The sequence below is a fragment of the Petaurus breviceps genome, unplaced genomic scaffold (genome assembly GCF_028583685.1).
Source record: "Petaurus breviceps papuanus isolate PSGF00001 unplaced genomic scaffold, PetGlider_PUasm1.0 154, whole genome shotgun sequence".
Taxonomy (NCBI): domain Eukaryota; kingdom Metazoa; phylum Chordata; class Mammalia; order Diprotodontia; family Petauridae; genus Petaurus; species Petaurus breviceps.
In genome coordinates, this window is record NW_027185715.1 from 12,709,991 (window position 1) to 12,727,245 (window position 17,255).

Sequence of the window (17,255 nt, forward strand, 5' to 3'; positions counted from 1 at the left end):
CCCTAATTCCCTGAGATACAACACAATTGAAATTAGGCCAATTAATAACCCTACAATGGCCTCTAAATGTTCAAGTGCAAGGAAGAGTCAATAAATGCAGTAAATTTCATTATTGTCTTAATTTAATAAATTGCCCCAGTCACTCAATCTTTACCTACCACCATCCCAATTCAGTGGCCATCAACATCAAGTCAAGACCCTCCACCATCAAAAAGATTACAACTCTCTGAAGACTCAGATGATGGTTAGTATTTTTTTAAGCAATATTTTCTAGTTAAGGTATGTACTTTTTTTTTTAGACATAATACCACTGCACACTTAACAGACTACAGTATAGTAGAAACATAACTTTTATATGCACTGAGATAACCGAAAAATTCGTGTGATTCATTTGATTGCGATATTCACTTTACTGCAGTAGACTACAAACCTACAAAATCTTTAAGGAATGCCTGTATCCTCCCTGTCAATGGCCAGTCCTGATTCATTCCTGCTTTCTTTGCTTCTGAGCTGTTGAAACTTGGGGAATGGGAACGGAGGGGAAAGGAGGGGAGGCACAACTCTGCTCACTGGGTCCACTAAAAATTAATATCTAACTTCGGCTGGCTTTTGTTGCTTCTTTTTAATTATTTTATTTAGCTCCTTGATTCCCTACCACATTCTTCTGGTCACTTGTATAGAAAATTTCCACTTTTCTCACATCCTAAATCTGCATCTCTAGCCCCAACTTCTCCCCCCCTACTTTAAATTTTACTGACATTTCAAACTTTATAGATCTAAATGATCGTGAATTAAATATCGCTCCATAAAACTAGTCCCTCTTCTTGCTATCTAATCCTGCCTCAGACTCCTTCTAGCTGTGTGACCCATGACAAGTCACTTAACCTTTGTGAGAGTAAGATTTCTAATCTATATAATAGGGATGATGATAATAGCCCCTATTTCACAGGGTTATTATGAGAACCAAATGAGAAAATAAGTATAAAGCACTTTACAAAACCTTAAAGCACCATGTGAATGCTACTGTTACCATTTTTTAAATTACCTTTTTTTTTCTTTTTTTTTTGAGGGGCAGTTGGGGTTAAGTGACTTGCCCAAGGTCACACGGCTAATTAAGTGTTAAGTGTCTGAGACCGGATTTGAACTCGGGTCCTCCTGACTCCAGGGCCGGTGCTCTAATCACTGTGCCACCTAGCCGCCCCTTTTATTATTACTTATGTGAAAGATAATAGCATTTATCCAGAATCAAAAGTGGGGCCATACTTGACTCCTCCCTTTCTCTGGATATGCTGCTATTCAGTGAGTTGCCAGATTCAGGCAATTCTACCTTCACAATGTCCATCTTCATTCGTCTCTGCTCCCCATTTCATCGTCTGTCACCACCCTAGTCCGGCCCTCACTGATTCTGCCCTCTACTATGGCAGTCACCTTCTTGCTGGCTGCCATTGTCTCCACTTGGCTGCCTCTCTCCAGCACGAATGTGGCTATGAAAAATTTTCCAATATTCTTCAAAAAGAGTTAATAAGTGAAGTTCACGGTACTGAAAAATCACAGGTTGTAAAAACGTTCAATCTCCAAAACTGTCTTGGGGTTGCTCAAAATTTGCAAAAGGAGTTTTTTTGAAAACTGGTGCAAATCGATGAAACTCACACATATTGAATTCCTGAAACCTACTATCTGTTGATGTTCACTGTCAAATACAGAAAAAATTAGGAAGAGACCAGGAATGAAAAGATGAATTGAGGATTTCCATATAATGGAGCAAAATAGGGAATGGACTTATGCAAAGTAGAAAACAAGAGCAGTATGTTTACTGAATTTCCTTACTGATGACCAGGTAGTTAACTTGTAGAAGAGGGAAAAAAAAAAAGGCACATAACTTAGAAACCTATAGGTCAAGAATCTGGCTGATTAATTAAACTCCTCCTACAGTCACCATTTGATTGAAAGCAATTGAGTTCTGATCACAGTTAGAAACACTTATGTTTATTCACTACTTAAAATGGAAAATATTTATTCTGGAAACTTTCTGCTCAATTGTTTGCATCCCAAATACATTTCCATATATTCTTCACTCATTTGTGCTGGATCTAACCATAAATACCCATGTCTAGAAAGTGTGGTATAAAAGAAAAAACAACAAAAATAATAACAACATATCTATAGCATTTTAAAGTTTGTAAAGCTATATATATGTACACATACGTGTGTGTATATATGTATCCATATATATATATATATATATATATATAAATCTTCTCATTTGAACCTCACAACTTGGTGAGATGAGATTCTAAGATTTCAGTCATTCCCATCTTACAGATGGTAAAACTGAGGCACATTGTGTTTAAGCAACTTTCTAATGCTTAAAAATGCCCCCATTAGATTGAGAGCTCCTGGACAGCAAAGACCATCTTTTACCTTCCTTTGTATCCTCAGAATTTAGGCATATAGGAAGCGCTTAATAAATGTCTGACTGACCGACCAACAAAGCTAGGAAACATCAGAGGCGGGATTCAAAACTAGTTTTTTTTTCTGACTTCCTATCCTATTTTAAAAAGTCTATTTACTACAATGCACTGTAGGGCTAGACGGGGCGTCTGGAGAGACATGAATTTAAAGCTTGTCTCTGACATCAACTATGTGGCCATGGGCAGATCACTTACTATGTCTTACCCTCAGTTTCCTGATCTGTAAAATGGACATAACATTATGGATCTATCTCCATAATGGAGATAGCATTACATAGCTTTCAGGGTCGTTGTTAGGATCAAGTGAGTTAACATGGTGCTTTGTAGACAATAAAGTGCTCCTCTCATTATTACCTGTGTGCATGATAAATGTGATCCTTGAACTCAAAAGGTCATCTCCCATCTCCACACATTTGCTTATATTTCCCTAATGCCTGGAACATGATTCCCTCACAACTCGGTGATTTCTTATCTTCCATCAAGAGTCACCACTTCTTCGGGGAAGCCCTTTCCGGTCATCTCAGTTGTCCGAATTCTCAAATTACCTTGTATTTACTTATTTGTGTCCATGTGTCCATTCCCTGTCCTCCACCCCCATCCCAGAAGGACATATACATTTCTTGAGGGTAGAGGCTGCTCTCTTTTTGCCTTTTATCTTTTTTATCTTCTGGTTTTTTCTTCATATTCTTCTTTTTGCTCTTTAGAGGGGCAATTGGAGTTAAGTGACTTGCCCAAGGTCACACAGCTAGTAAGTGTTAAGTGTCTGAGGCCAGATTTGAACTCAGGTTCTCCTGACTCCAGGGCCAGTGCTCTCTCTTTATATTCTTATTAGCTAGTACAGAGCCTTGCATTGCAGGTTATTAAATATTTGTTGAACTGAGTTGTTGCCTTCTTTAAGGCACTTAAGTTTTATTTCATACCATAGTTCTCTCTTTATGTTGTCATAAACCTAGACTGTAAGTTCCATGAGGACAGAGGCCAAGTCTTTTCTCAATTTTGTAATTTTTCTCACCTCCAACCCCTCTAGCATAGTACTCTGCTTAAGGTATATCCCAACCAAACATCTGATAAATTGAATTTAAAAAGGCAGATGATTTCAGTGGATAGAATGCTGGGCTTGGAGTCAGGAGGACCTGAGTTTGAATCCTGCCTTAGACATTTAATAGCTGTGTGATCCAAGGCACACGACTTAAACTTGTCGCAGGGTTAGTTCTGTCGTCTCTAATGCTTCATGATGCCATTTGGAGTTTTCTTGGCAAAGACACTGGACTGCTTTGCCATTTTCTTCTCCAGTTTGTTTTATAGATGAGGAAACTGAGGCAAATGGGACTAAATGACTTGCCCAAGGTCACACAGCTAGTGTTGGAGGCCAGATTTGAACTCAGGTCTTCCTGATTCTAGGCCTGGCACTCTATACACTGTGCCACCTAGCCACCCTCTTTTGGTCTAAGTTTCCTTATTGGGAATTGAGGGCATTGGACTTGATCACCTCTATAAGATCACCTCCTGCTCTAAAGCTACAATCCTGGAATCTGAATTCGTGGGCTTTAGGAAAGAGTTGAGAAAGGAAGAGGAAAAAATAGTTCTTTATTCTTCCAAAACCAAAGTCCCTTCTGAACTTTTAAACTAACTAAACTAAGCTTTTAATTAATTAATTTAATTGAATAATTTAAAGTGAAAATTAAAGTAATTTAAATAATTAAATTAATAAATAATTAATTTTAGAATGAAAAATTAATTTTGAACAATCCTAAAGGTTACTATGCAGAAAGTATGAGCTTTTAAAAAGCATAGAAAATAACTCAAAACATTCAAAAATCATATATCACAGCCTTAATCAATTTCTATGTTTCGGGATTTTCTAATTTTGGGATCAATAACCTTGTTAGATTTGGATGGGATGCATCAGAATTAACCAATGAGAAGAGGCACTGATCATGCATCCTTCAACTCTCTGGCCTTAGGAAGAGGGATAAAGATGTTGGTGGCTGCTAATAGCTCCCTTTTCTACTTTGTGAGCACAGGCAGGCAGGGTACCAGGCTAGAGGAGGCATTGCCAAGAACATGCCAAAGGAACTGCAGGATTTGAGAGGTGGCCACCTAGTCCAGCCTGTGTAGGAGAGGAATACTGAGTCATCCAGACTCTACCTGAAGACCTCCAAGGAGAGGAAATTCACCCTCTCTCCACTTTTGGACAGTTCTCATAGTTAGGAAGCTTTTCCTGACATCAAACCTAAAATGGTATTTCTGAACTTCCAAATTCTGCTCCTGTTTTGGCCACGTGGGGCCAGACAGAGCAAGCCTAATCTTCTGTCTACATGATAGCCCTTCAAATACTTCAAGGCAGCTACCATGGGGCCCCTTCTTGAGGGCCTCTTCTCAAGGACCAAATTCCTTTCATCGATCCTCACACATCATGGACTCCAGGCCCTTCACTGCCCTATTTCCAACTCATCAATGCCTTTGTTAAATTCATGGTGCCCAGAAATGAAAACAAGTTTCTGACAGGAGCAGAGTACAGAGGGACTATAACCCTCACATTCCTGGAAGTTGAGCCTCTATTGCCAAAACTTAGAATTACTTTAGCTATTTGTCTGCCACATCCTGGTGCTGACACAACAAGCTTGTAGTCCACTAAGACCCCAAACTTTTTTTTTTGATAACTGCTATATATTCATGCCTCCCCCACTTTATATTTGTGAAGTTGAATTTTTTTGTACCCAAGTGTGAGACTTAAAATTTTTCCCTTTTATCAACATTTATCCCTAATTTTCCTAATTATTTCCTGATTATCACCGTATTAGATTTAGTCTAATGTTCCAAAATCCTTCTAGATCTTTAATTGGGCATGCACTGTTTTAACCATCCATCCCAACCTTTCTGTCACTCTAAGAAGCTGCAAGTGGTCACATCCTGGTAAATCATCTTTATAGACAGGTTAAACAAGGTTGAGGGTCCAACAGGGCTCAAATCCATCAGTGAGTTAGAAGAATTCCCTGGGTGGAATGGCCAGATGAGAACAATTTGTCCCAAAGGCCATGAAGATGGCTGAAGCAGGTACCATAGGGTGCTTAGAGTTTGGTCAGACATCAAAGACACAAAGTCCGCCCATGACATCCTGGGCCATCGCCAGTCGTTTTGACTTTTGTTTTGCCACTGGACTTCCATGAATTAGGAAGAGAGAGTGAGACTAATGATTTTGCCTTGGGTACAAAAAAATTCAACTTTAATTTAACAAAGGCATTGATGAGTTGGAAACAGGGCAATGAAGGGCCTGGAGTCCATGATGTGTGAGGATCGATGAAAGGAATTTAGTCCTTGAGAAGAGACCATGAGAGGTCCTTGAGAAGAGGCCATTATCATTATCACCCTTCCTCACTTAACTCCAAGTCATGTGCAAATCAAGACATCACCTGTGATGTCATTGGTCCTCTCTGAAAATGAAGACTGAACAACAATAAACTTGGGAAGCAAACCAGATAGACTTTTATCCAAGTCACCAATGACAATGTTAAGTAAGCAGCATAGGGTCAAATACAGAACCCTGGAGTCATTGCTGTCAAACTCAAATAGAAACCATTCAGAAGGGTCCCTGTGGGCCACTGGGATATTAAAAAACCACATATGAATTAAAAAACTGCACATTAATATTATCTATTTTATTATATTTTAATTTATTTTGTTAAATATTTCCCAATTACTTTTTAATCTGGTTAGAGAGGCACTGGGGAGTATTGGCAGGCAGTGATACAGAGAACATGTTTGATAACTCTGCCTGGGGTGTTCCTTTGGAAACCTCTTGCTATCTTAACATTAAGCCATTAATAATAATAACAATAATAATAATAATTGTCAATAATTATATAGAACCTGCTAGGTGCTTTATAATTTTTCCCTCATCTCATTTAATCCTCATAACCACTTTGGGAGGTATTATTATCCCCATTTTACAGTTGAGGAAACTGAGGAAAGAGAGGTTAAGTGACTTTTGCCAGAGGTCACAAAACTGGTATCTGAGGCTACATTTGAACTCAGGTCTTCCTGAATCCAAGCCCAGAGCTCTATGTCATCTAGCTTCCCTAACAACTATTCTTTGAGTACGGTCATCCAGTCAACTGATTGTTTTTTATCTGCTAATCCAAACCTCTTCATCTTTTACAGAAAAATAGTACAAACTATTTTATCAAAAGCTTTGCTAAAATCTGAGTAAATTCTAGCCACAGCATTCCCTTCACTCCTCAGTTTAGTAATCCTATCTGAAAAGGAAGGGAGGTTAGTCTGGCACAGTCTGTTCTTTGTAATCAAAGCTTCCCTTTCTACCTGTTCAACAACCCTCTCTTTACTGACCCACTCTAGGATTTTTCCAGGAGCCATAACCAAGCTCACTGGTCTGTAGCTTGGAGATTCTGGTTCTCTCCCCTTTTTGAAAACTGACACGACATTTGTCTTTCTCCAGTCTCATAGCGCCTCTCTCATTTTTCACGATCTTTCACACATCACTGCCAGTTCTTTCCAAACTGGAGGACGTTGTTTACCTGGTCTAGGTGATTTTAATTGGTCAAGGACAGAGAGGTACTCTCCCATGGCCTTACCTGTCTTGGGGTATCAACTGCCTGTTAGTCATTTTTTTTTCAGGGTAGAGGTCATTTCTCTTTTCAGAGGAAACAGAAACAAAATAAGACTGGGACATCCTTGCCTTTGTTCTGTTGTTAGTTATCATTGTTCTATTTACCCTTTCCAAAAAAAAAAAGGAAGTACTTGCAAAGTCACTGTAAAAAATATATCACTGGAGGAGAAAAGTACCCACTTTCACCACTTGCTCTACTTTTTACTGTTGGAATGGCAGGGTGATGGGACATGGATCCCTAAAAGGAAAAAGACCATGTCTTTGAAAGTCCCTGAATTTTTCCATACCTTTCAGCAGCCCAAATCACAGGCACTTCAGTCCAAGGCAACTGGCCCACTCCAGATCACCTAATCAGGTTACTAGACCTTCCTTCCACTTTCTTATCAGGCATTTACTGGACCACTCCTTAATTCCACATAGATCAACTAATTAGCCTACTTGACATTCCTTTCACTGTAGCACCTGGCTCACCCCAGACTATATCCCACCCAGATCTTTTCACTGTTCCTTTGTTGTATATAAATATCAATCTCACCCCCAAACAAGTTGCAGATTCATTTAGGAATCTCACCTGTTCTGTTGGTGTTACAAAAAACCTTGCTTCTGTGACTGAAAGAAGGTTTGAGTGCTTGAGTTCTTTCCAGGGGAACTCACCCTGTACACTGATATTTCGTAGTTTCCTACTTTTCTCATCCTCATATTCTCTCATATGGATTGGCTATGGCAGTTTTATGGCTTGGGTCCAGTTTCTATTTCCTGATTTCTCTTCAGTGGAGCTGGGCTATTAGATTTGCTCTCCAGAGAACAGCAACAGGTGGATTATTCCAACTTCCCACTACTGGTTGTCACACCCCTGCAAAACCTGCTTTGTTCCAGCAGCTCAGAATAGAAGCCAAGGAGTGCTGACCAGATCCTCCATTTCTCCAGACTGCCATTACCTTGAATAAGCATACCTTACCAGTCTGGAGAACTACAGATCCCCTAGGGTTGGGGGACTGGGGTGGGATAGGGTGGGAGGGGATGGTGGGGTATGGAATCAGTTCTCAAACCTCTATTATACAAAGATGATAAGCTACTTGGAGAGACTGGGGACATTCTGTACAGGTCAGGGAACATGGGTAGGAAGTTTTTGAAAGTGACCAAGTATAAATGTTCCAACATCCAGCCCTATAGCTTAATAGTTTCTGCTGTCATTTTACATATTTAACATGACAAATGCCTTTGTGGTGTGTAATTTTGGAAAATTATTGTTCTAATAAAGTGAGAAGCATTTCTGAAGCATCAAATTTGTGTCGGGTGATGGGGTTATGATGGGGTTACAAACAACCACACACACAGAAAATGAAACAGTGCCTGCCTTCAAGAAGCTTCTATTTAATAAAAGGAAACAACATGTATATATATGGCATATGGATAATAGATACAAAATAAGTAGTAGGCATTTTGGGTGATGGGCATTAACTAGTAGCTCGAGGGATCAGGAAAGGCCTCATGGAACACTTCTGCTGACCTTTGAAGGAAGCCTAGATTTCTGAAGGGCAGAGGTGAAGTCTAAGTGCCATTCTGTCTGTGTGCTAAGCCATATGATGTAGTGGGAGAGACAACACATTCCAATGGAAAAAATGTGGAGTCAGAGGACCCCGGTTTCACTATGGTTCAACTATCAAACTACCTGCATGGTCTTGAATAAATCACTTCATCTTTTTTTTATCTTTTGTCTCTTCATCTTTAAAACAATGGCACTGGACCAAAGATGTCGAATCTTCCAGTTCTAAATTCCATTCTGTCATGTGACTTTCCAGCTCTATAACATAAAATGTGCTGTGGTTTTTTTTTTTTTTTGTCTCTTTGCTGACAAAAATAAAGAATTTTAAAATATTGGATGGGAGGGTTTTATTCTTTTCAGGCTGAGCCAACTGCTTTTATTTCAACCACACGTGAGAAATTTGCATTTTACAGGCGATAGTATCAATTTTTCACCAGTGTACAGATAGACTTTTATTTTATTTGTTGTTACTGCTGTTATCCTCCATCCATAAAGAATGAAAAAAAAAATGTCAAAACCGAAATAAAGAGGAGGAAATAAAGCTGGCAAGAGTCACAATAAACTTTTTATTATTAGTTAGTTGTTCCTGAGAAAACTTGTCACTGAAGTCATCTCAAACCTGTGGTAGTAAAAGGTTCATGGTACCCTACTCCATTCTTTTATTATAAGAATTTGGTATATTATTAATTTTTAAGATGTTTCTATATAAGTGCAAATAAATAGTAGCAGCACTTTATCATCATTACATACTTAGTTCTTAATTTTGTTAAGTAGACGTATTACTTTATTGATATAGGAAGCTTCTGGTAAGGAACTTCTACTGCCAGTGTAGACAGATATCTACACAAGTTATACCCATTTACAACTGGGTGGAATTCCAAGCTGGTAAAGATCAGATTTACAGTGGAAACAATGTTCCTACCCCATCTGCTAAGTATAGGAAATGATCCCATCTTCTTGCATTTTGGGGGTAATTAGTCAATTCTTTCAACAAAACTTTGTTAGAGGGGCAGCCAGGTAGCACAGCGAGCAAGAGCACCGGCCCCAGTGTTGGGATGACCTGGGGATCGAATCCCGGGCTCAGACACTTAGCACCCACCCCAGAAACACCTGGCGGTATAAGCTTGAGCAAGTTACTTAACCCCAATTGCTTAGGGGCGGCCAGGTGGCTCAGCAAGTAAGAGCAATGGCTCCAGTGTTGGGATGACCTGGGGATCAAATCTGGGCTCAGATACTCAGCACCACACCCAGAAATAACTGGCTGTGTAACCTTGAGCAAGTTACTTAATCCTGATTACTTAAAAAAAAAAAAAAACTTTGTTAGAGTTGTATAGGGTACTGAGAGTTTAAATTACGTGGTCCAAGGTGAAGTCAGAAAGTGGCCACAGACATGTCTTGTACTCAGGTCTTCCTGATTCCGAGACCAAGTTTTTGCTCACTATGCCACATTGTCTTATACATTTATTATATGATTAAAACAGATGTTGACATATGCACTTTTGAGATACTATTAGGACATATCCTTTAAGCATATTTGTCCCGTCCACTGGGACTAGTTCACTCGTGGGGCCGAGGAGGACCCAGCCTGCAAAGGAATGGGTGGGAAAGAAAGAGTGAGACCAAGTGAGTTTGTGTCAAGGTCTGATTTTATTATGCTAAAGCAAAACATATATACTCTTGGGGGATGAGGAAGTAGAGAAAGGGGGGAGGGAGGGGGGTTTCCATGGGTAACAACCAAAACTTCTGCGGTTGTAGCAACCGTTCTGCGGTTGTAGCAACTGAGACTTCTGCGGTTAGGACATCTGGTACTGGAACATTTCGCGGTCGGCCGATTCTCGGGACATGGTACTCAGGGGTGTGGCTTTCTTACGGGGGGAAGGGTACTTGGCCCTAAGGCCTTGGTTGCTAACACATATTCTTTTGAAATAACAAATTCTGGCTAATGGCCATAAGAGAGAGTAATGAATTAGCAAATTAATGGCTTGTTGTTCTGCTTACATTCCTATCTGAAGAAGGATCATTTGCTAATTTAAGAACAATTTTGAGTTGATTACAGGAAAGAGACAGAGCTTGAATTCTTTCCATGAAATTAAATATACTTGAAAATCAATGCACATTTTCCTTATCTTATGTCTACAATCTTAACTGAATAGGAATTTCTTGTTAAACATAAATAACAGCCTTAAAAATAGAAATGTAAAGGGTCATTTTTCTTAATGTTTTTCCTTATCATGGACATGAACCCTTATTTTCTAGTGATTAGCATGGTATATATGTGTATGGTATGTATTCAATATTATCCATATTGACAATGTTCATAAAACAAATATAGCAATGCATCTTGGTGAAACCATTTTACATTAGTAACTGAATGGCAAAATACTTTTTACTGCCTCTGAAGATGTCACAAATAGTATAAAAACAAAGCTAAAGGTAACAGCACTTTGTAGGATTAAAGGACCACAGATTTAGAGGTAGAATGAACTTTAAAGGTCATTGAATCCATTCATTTTGTAGATGAGGAAACGGGCTACAGGTTAAGTGACTTGCCCAGGATGACCCAGGGAGCAAGTGCTGAAGGCAGGATTTGAACCCAGGTCTTCCCAAATTCAAGTCTAGTATTTATTTTCTTGTTGTCTTTGTATGTCCAGTGCCTTAGATAGAATAATGCCTCAGCAAACGTGCTGAATTGAACTAGGTTTAAAAAAAGTTGGAAGGGGACAGAGAGTGAACACTTTTTTTGTTTGTCAATTTATTTCTACTTTGTTCAAATGTGCCATATGATATTTTGAGGTTTTTGTGTATTATTTTATTCCATAGTTTACATATTTTTGGTGATAGTAAATCTAAAGTAAAAAAAAAATACTGCATCTAAAATTTTCCTGCGGTAAAATGATAAAGCATGTGTTTATCATAATATTGTTTTACTTGACAGGTCAGGAAAAAATGCAGAGTGGGAGAAACTTTTATATATACATATATATGTGTACACACACACACACACACACATACACACACAGTTTGCTCGAATGCTAGATAGTCGATTCAGAAGTATTTAGGAAAAGTGCTAGATTCTAATAGATACTTGCTTCCAACCTGACAGAGCTCAGTCTCCCTTCTCTTGTCCTATCCTTACTTTGCTGTCGTAGCAAATTTGCTGTCATATTAAATGATATCACACTATTTATAACTGAGGGGAATTCCTGTTTGGTCACCACCAGATTACAGTGGCAACAGCCTTCTTACCCAACCTAGAAGGAAATAACCCAATCTTCTTTCATTTTTTAAAGGTAATTTCATTCCTTTTTCATGCAATAAACACTTATTAGACACTTACTGTATACAGAGGCCCTGAGAAAGGATAAAACATTTAGGTTTTTAAAAAATAAATCCCTGCCTAACCCAAAGTTCACGGTCCTTTAAGGACATAAGACATGAACATGAATAAGTATAATACACATGGTAAGTGCATAGAGGGCTTGAAAAACAAAATGCTACATGAGGTCCAAGGGGGAAAGGCCTTTACAAAGCAGAGAAATTGGGGAATAATATTAATTATAACAATGTCTGACACATCTAGCACTTTCAGGTTTGCAAAGAGTTTTGCACACGCAATGGAAGTCAAAAACACCCAACAGAACATGAGTGTGGAGCTAAGCCTTCTATTTACATTATCTATACTTTTATGTATGTAGTTCTTTGTATGGTGTTTCTCCATTCCCCCTTGTGAGTAAAGAACGTGTGTGTTTACCTATCATTGCATCCCTAACGCTTATCACAGTGCCTGGCATATAGTAAGTATTTAACAAATGCTGCCTGATGGATTGATTTAGGTCTCACAATCCTATAAAATGGGATATTATCATCCAGATATTAGTCTCTTTTTATAGATGAGAAGATTGGATTTTTGAGAAGTTAAATGCCTTTCTTATGGTCGCACCGTAGCATTAAAGGTGAGATTTGAAGTTGGATCGTCCTTACAAATCTAGCATCCCCTCTACTATAGGATTAGCAAGGGCAGCCACAGAATATAACCTACTCCCTGGCCCTAGCATCAACATTAAAATCCAAATTAATATGATAGATTTGGCAATACAGTATAAATTAAGGCAGAAGGGGCAATTGGGGAGGAATGACATGAACACAGTTCAATTAATTAGGGCAAGCTTTTTAAAAGTGTAAAGTGGGGGATGCCATATTTAATGATCTAGTTTCTCAGCATGCATCTCTGAATGAGGTGTTCAAATGGATCACCTCCCCCTCTACACTGCATAAAGAAGTCCATTAAGGACATGGCATCTGACATTAAAGAATGGGTAGGAATTCATCAGGGCAATGAGGATGTGGAAAGGCATTCTAAGCATAGAGAATAATCTGAGCAAAGGTATGAAGTTGAGAAAAAAGTAGAGAGTAGTCCAGTTGGGCTAGACAGTAGAGTAGGCAGGAGAGAATATGACATGAGGCTGGATAAGTCAATGGTGGGACAGAAAGGGACATTCACGAGAAATGAACACACTCCCGTCTATCCCTTGTCACCAATTATCCAAATCACAAACAGGTCTCTCTAAGCCCTGACACATGTTCAATCTATTTGGTGCTTAAATATGGTAGTGGCTCCCATTTGCAGATAATCATGACTGGAATTCCAAAGAATGGTCTTTGTGAACTAATGTTCATTTATCCTCAGTCCAGTTAGGGTGGGTAGTTATAAAATACTACCACATTTTCAGAGCAGAAAACAAACAAGCAAACAAAGATTTCAAGTCCAAAGGCACACAGAAAGCTACATTAGAACCAAGAAACCAAATCAGCCTTCTTAATTTCTAAATAAGACTGTGTCACACCAAAGAAAAGCTTGCCTTTAAATAAATTAGAGACAAAGCAAGCTCAAATGAACCAATACGATTTAGATATAAAATCAAAGGTATCAACCTCATTATGTGGGCCATATAATTTTAGCTGCCTATAACACAAATTGGTATCTCTCTATAATAATGTTGTCCCAAACACATAAAAGGGTTCCTTTATCATTCTCAGCATCTAAAATATTAATATCTGCTAATTTTCATCCATTCCTTCCCCCCGCCCCCATGTCCTTCCTTCCCCCCAACTCAGGCATGGACTTCCAGGCTAAATGCAGAAGATTTCCTTTTCCACTTACATGAGCTTTTGAAGTCTTTCTTTTTCAGTCTCCTCCTCATCATAGTCCCACGGGGGCTGGTAGTGTAGACGCCTCGAGGTAACGTCCCTGTGTTCAGGGAGTTCAAGCTATACCCACTCATGGAGGTAGGGGAGATGGATGAAGACACCATAGCTGCTGTAAGAAAGCAGAAACGTGGCATAGAGAACTCTTGGACAGGGTGAGGTGTGGTCCACACCTGCTAGCCAGTAACAAATCAGAGAAGTATAGACGAGGCATAGGGATGGGATGTAGGCATCTCACAACAAAGACAGACCAGACCTCTGATGCTTTAAATGTAAGGCCTAACAAGTCCCTACGATCTAGTTAGAACCCTGGAGACACAATGAAAACCAGAGAGGTACTAACATCTTTTGCATCAGACAAGACATATTAAAACACAACTTCTTCATAACCAATACATTTAAGACATCAACTTTTCTTTACAGGCGATTTGTGACATGAATTTCACAGACATGGATAATCTATGCACATTAACTCTACATACTAGCCTGAACTATAATAAATAACCGTGTCACATGAAAGTAAAGGATTCTGAATTTCCATACCTTTTCTTAGCAACCAAGGCTGTCCACTTGGAAAAGAAAAGGGTTTAAGAGATGTCAGAAATAACCTTTCATTGTTATGAGAAAGCATGACATCCATGAAGACAAAAATGGAATGAGAGAGCAGAAGTGAGGAGGAGAGATAAAGAGAGAAGAGGGGGGAAGAGGGGAAGGAAGGTGAGGGGAGGAAGGGAGGGGAGGAGAGAAGGGGACAGAAGAGGGAGGGGAGGGAAGAAGAAAGAACTTTAAATTAGAAGCCAGGAGGAGAAAGCCTGGAACATTACGAGGGTTTTTCGGAGGAGGTGGTTTCTGGAATTTCCAGGCTGTGATCCTGCAATGGTCAGGGCGGTAGGTGTTATAATGGTCATAGGTGAGTAGCCTGTTGTGGTTGCTGGCCCAGGAATCCCAGGTAAGTTGTCTGTAGCTCCTCTGAACTTTATCTGCCCGCATGAAGGGATGACAGGAAATGGGAGGGGGGAAAGGAGAGGAAGAACCAAAAAAAAAAAAAAAAAGAGGAAAAGGTAACTGAATTGTTCAAATAAAGAAAAAGAAAAGGACAAAAATGAAAGCGGTTTGCGAAGGAAAAAAGATTTGTTCGGCTTTTCCCTTTTTCTCAGTGGTCAGCAAAGCAGATGATTAACATCTGGGATTGAAACCTTTCATCCTCCCAAGAATAATGCATGCTTTCCTACAGCCCATTTTTCTTCCTTTAAAGATGACTATTGAATCAATTTCTAATCTCCCCCTGTGCTTAGCTGCTGAGATTAAAAACATTTTTTAGCTTAAAAGTCAACCCCATCAAGATATATGACACACTATTAGTAATTAAAGATTTGCAAATCTCCGCCAGTTAACAGCCCTTGTATATTAAGCCAAAGAAAACCAGGAGAGATAAATCACATTCTCTCCTGATTCGAGTAGTTTACGTGTCAGTCACTGCAAGTTATTGCTGTGACATTTTAATTTAACCAACATCTATCACTGCCATTTGATTATCCTCAACAATCAACAATTTCTACTAGGAACTTATCTAGGGCTCCCAATAATAAAGAAATCTTGGCCTGTGATGTGATTTTATGTGATTCTGAGCAATGTCCTCTTTTCTAGAAATGAATATTTGATTACTAGACTTGTATTTCCATAAGGTGCTCGATTCATTTCTGACAATAAGCTCTATTTCGGGGGCAAAGCTTCTCAATTGTTTTAACGTGATGTTCAGAGGCATTTCGTTTCTTTCCCTAAACAACATGCCCCATGTTCTTTACTATTAAGATCTGCTTCCCTACCCAAAGTTTGAGAATACAAGCAATACTGATCCTTGTTATACTTAACTGATATGTTTTTCAAATTGATATTCTCAAGAAGAGTGAAATACTGACTCATACATCTTTCCACTTTGCCTAACTCTAAGGTCTTATGCATTCCATTATTAGCAAATATATCTGTAAATACTCATTGCTTGTAACAACCCAATGTGGTAGTTGAACCCCCTCCTTGATGGAAGGTTCAGTCAGTCATCTGTTACACATTAATGATCACAGTAGCCTCAGAGATGAGAAAAGCACTCAACTTCAAATTCTGTTTCTTCTTCTATCCACTAGCCAAGCTAGTGCCTTTTGCAGGGGATGAGGTAGAGTTAGCCCTTGCTTAAGAGAAATTTCCCCGGTACAATTTAATATTCAAGAGAGCAAGTCATAAATTCCCCCTGGGGAATAGTATTAACCTATATTTCTTATAGCTGAGAGGCTACTCATCATCCTGGCTTCTGCTACCTTGTTCCTACTGTTATAATGTTATGAAACTTAAGAGAATGGAGGAAGAAGGTGAAACAGGAGAGACTCAGAGGCAGTGACCAGAAAAGCAGAAAGAAAACCAGGAAAGGATGCTATTGTGGGAGCTAAAGAATGAGAGTCTATCAAAGCGAATATGGCTAATGGTTATTAAATGCTGTGTGAGGATGACGCAGTTTAGAGGTGGGGAAAAGGTCATGGGATGTGGCATTTGGAAAGTCAATCAGTCAGCAAGTCTTTGTTAAACATCTGTGTGCCCAGCACTAAAGTAGGGATAGAAAAGATAGGAAAGACCTTGAGGCTAAATATAGCCCTTCTCCTTTGGGAGCCAAGACTTTGCACACATGAAATCATTAGGAAGACAGTGTATGATACAGCTCTACTTCTGAACAAGGCTGATCCTTCCTTCTGTGACCTTGATTTCATCCCCGCCCTGCTCTTCTAGGACCTTATTCCATTGCTCATTTAGATTCATTATTATTATTGTTATTTATTTATTTATTTTTTTGCTTTTTGGAGGGGGAAGGCAAGGCAATTGGGGTTAAGTGACTTGCCCAAGGTCACATGGCTAGTAAGTGTTAAGTGTCTGAGGTCAGATAGATGCATTCTTGCATCTTCAAAGTATTTCTTCAATTTGCCCCCTACCACCTGTCTAGAAATATGCTCAGGTTTCTCCTATCTGGGAAAAAAATAAAGGCTTCTGTTGATCCTGTGACACCTTCCCACTTCTAACCCTCTCCCCGTCCTTCCCAGTCAAATGATTGTCTTCTTTTTCCTTCTTCTCTCTGACAAGCATCTAAAAACTTACAAGACTTTTTTTTTGGGGTGGGGGGTGGGGAGGAAGGGGGGAAAATGTTCTTGCTGTTACATCTGCTGAATCTACTTCTAGTTAAAAAAATTTATTTTCTTCTATATGACATTAGGCTGTGGAGCTGGTACAATAACACAATCCAAAGCTTCCACTGATCTCTGCCATAGCGTTGGCTTCCGGACACCACCCCTGGCTTTCTCTTTTCTCTTATTTTGCAATTTTCTTCTCCTTGATGATGCCACACACTTCCATGGTTCCCTGAGCA

At 39.2% G+C, this 17,255-nt stretch overlaps 1 protein-coding gene across 1 annotated transcript in view; it reads right to left on the reverse strand.

Annotated features, from left to right (window-relative positions):
* Positions 1–17,255, reverse strand: part of GRIP1 (glutamate receptor interacting protein 1) — a 243,127-nt gene that overhangs the window by 122,667 nt on the left and 103,205 nt on the right. The window contains exon 9 of the mRNA XM_069080983.1: positions 13,806–13,961. Within this exon, the coding sequence (XP_068937084.1) occupies positions 13,806–13,961 (156 nt within the window). The remainder of the gene's footprint in view (positions 1–13,805; positions 13,962–17,255) is intronic.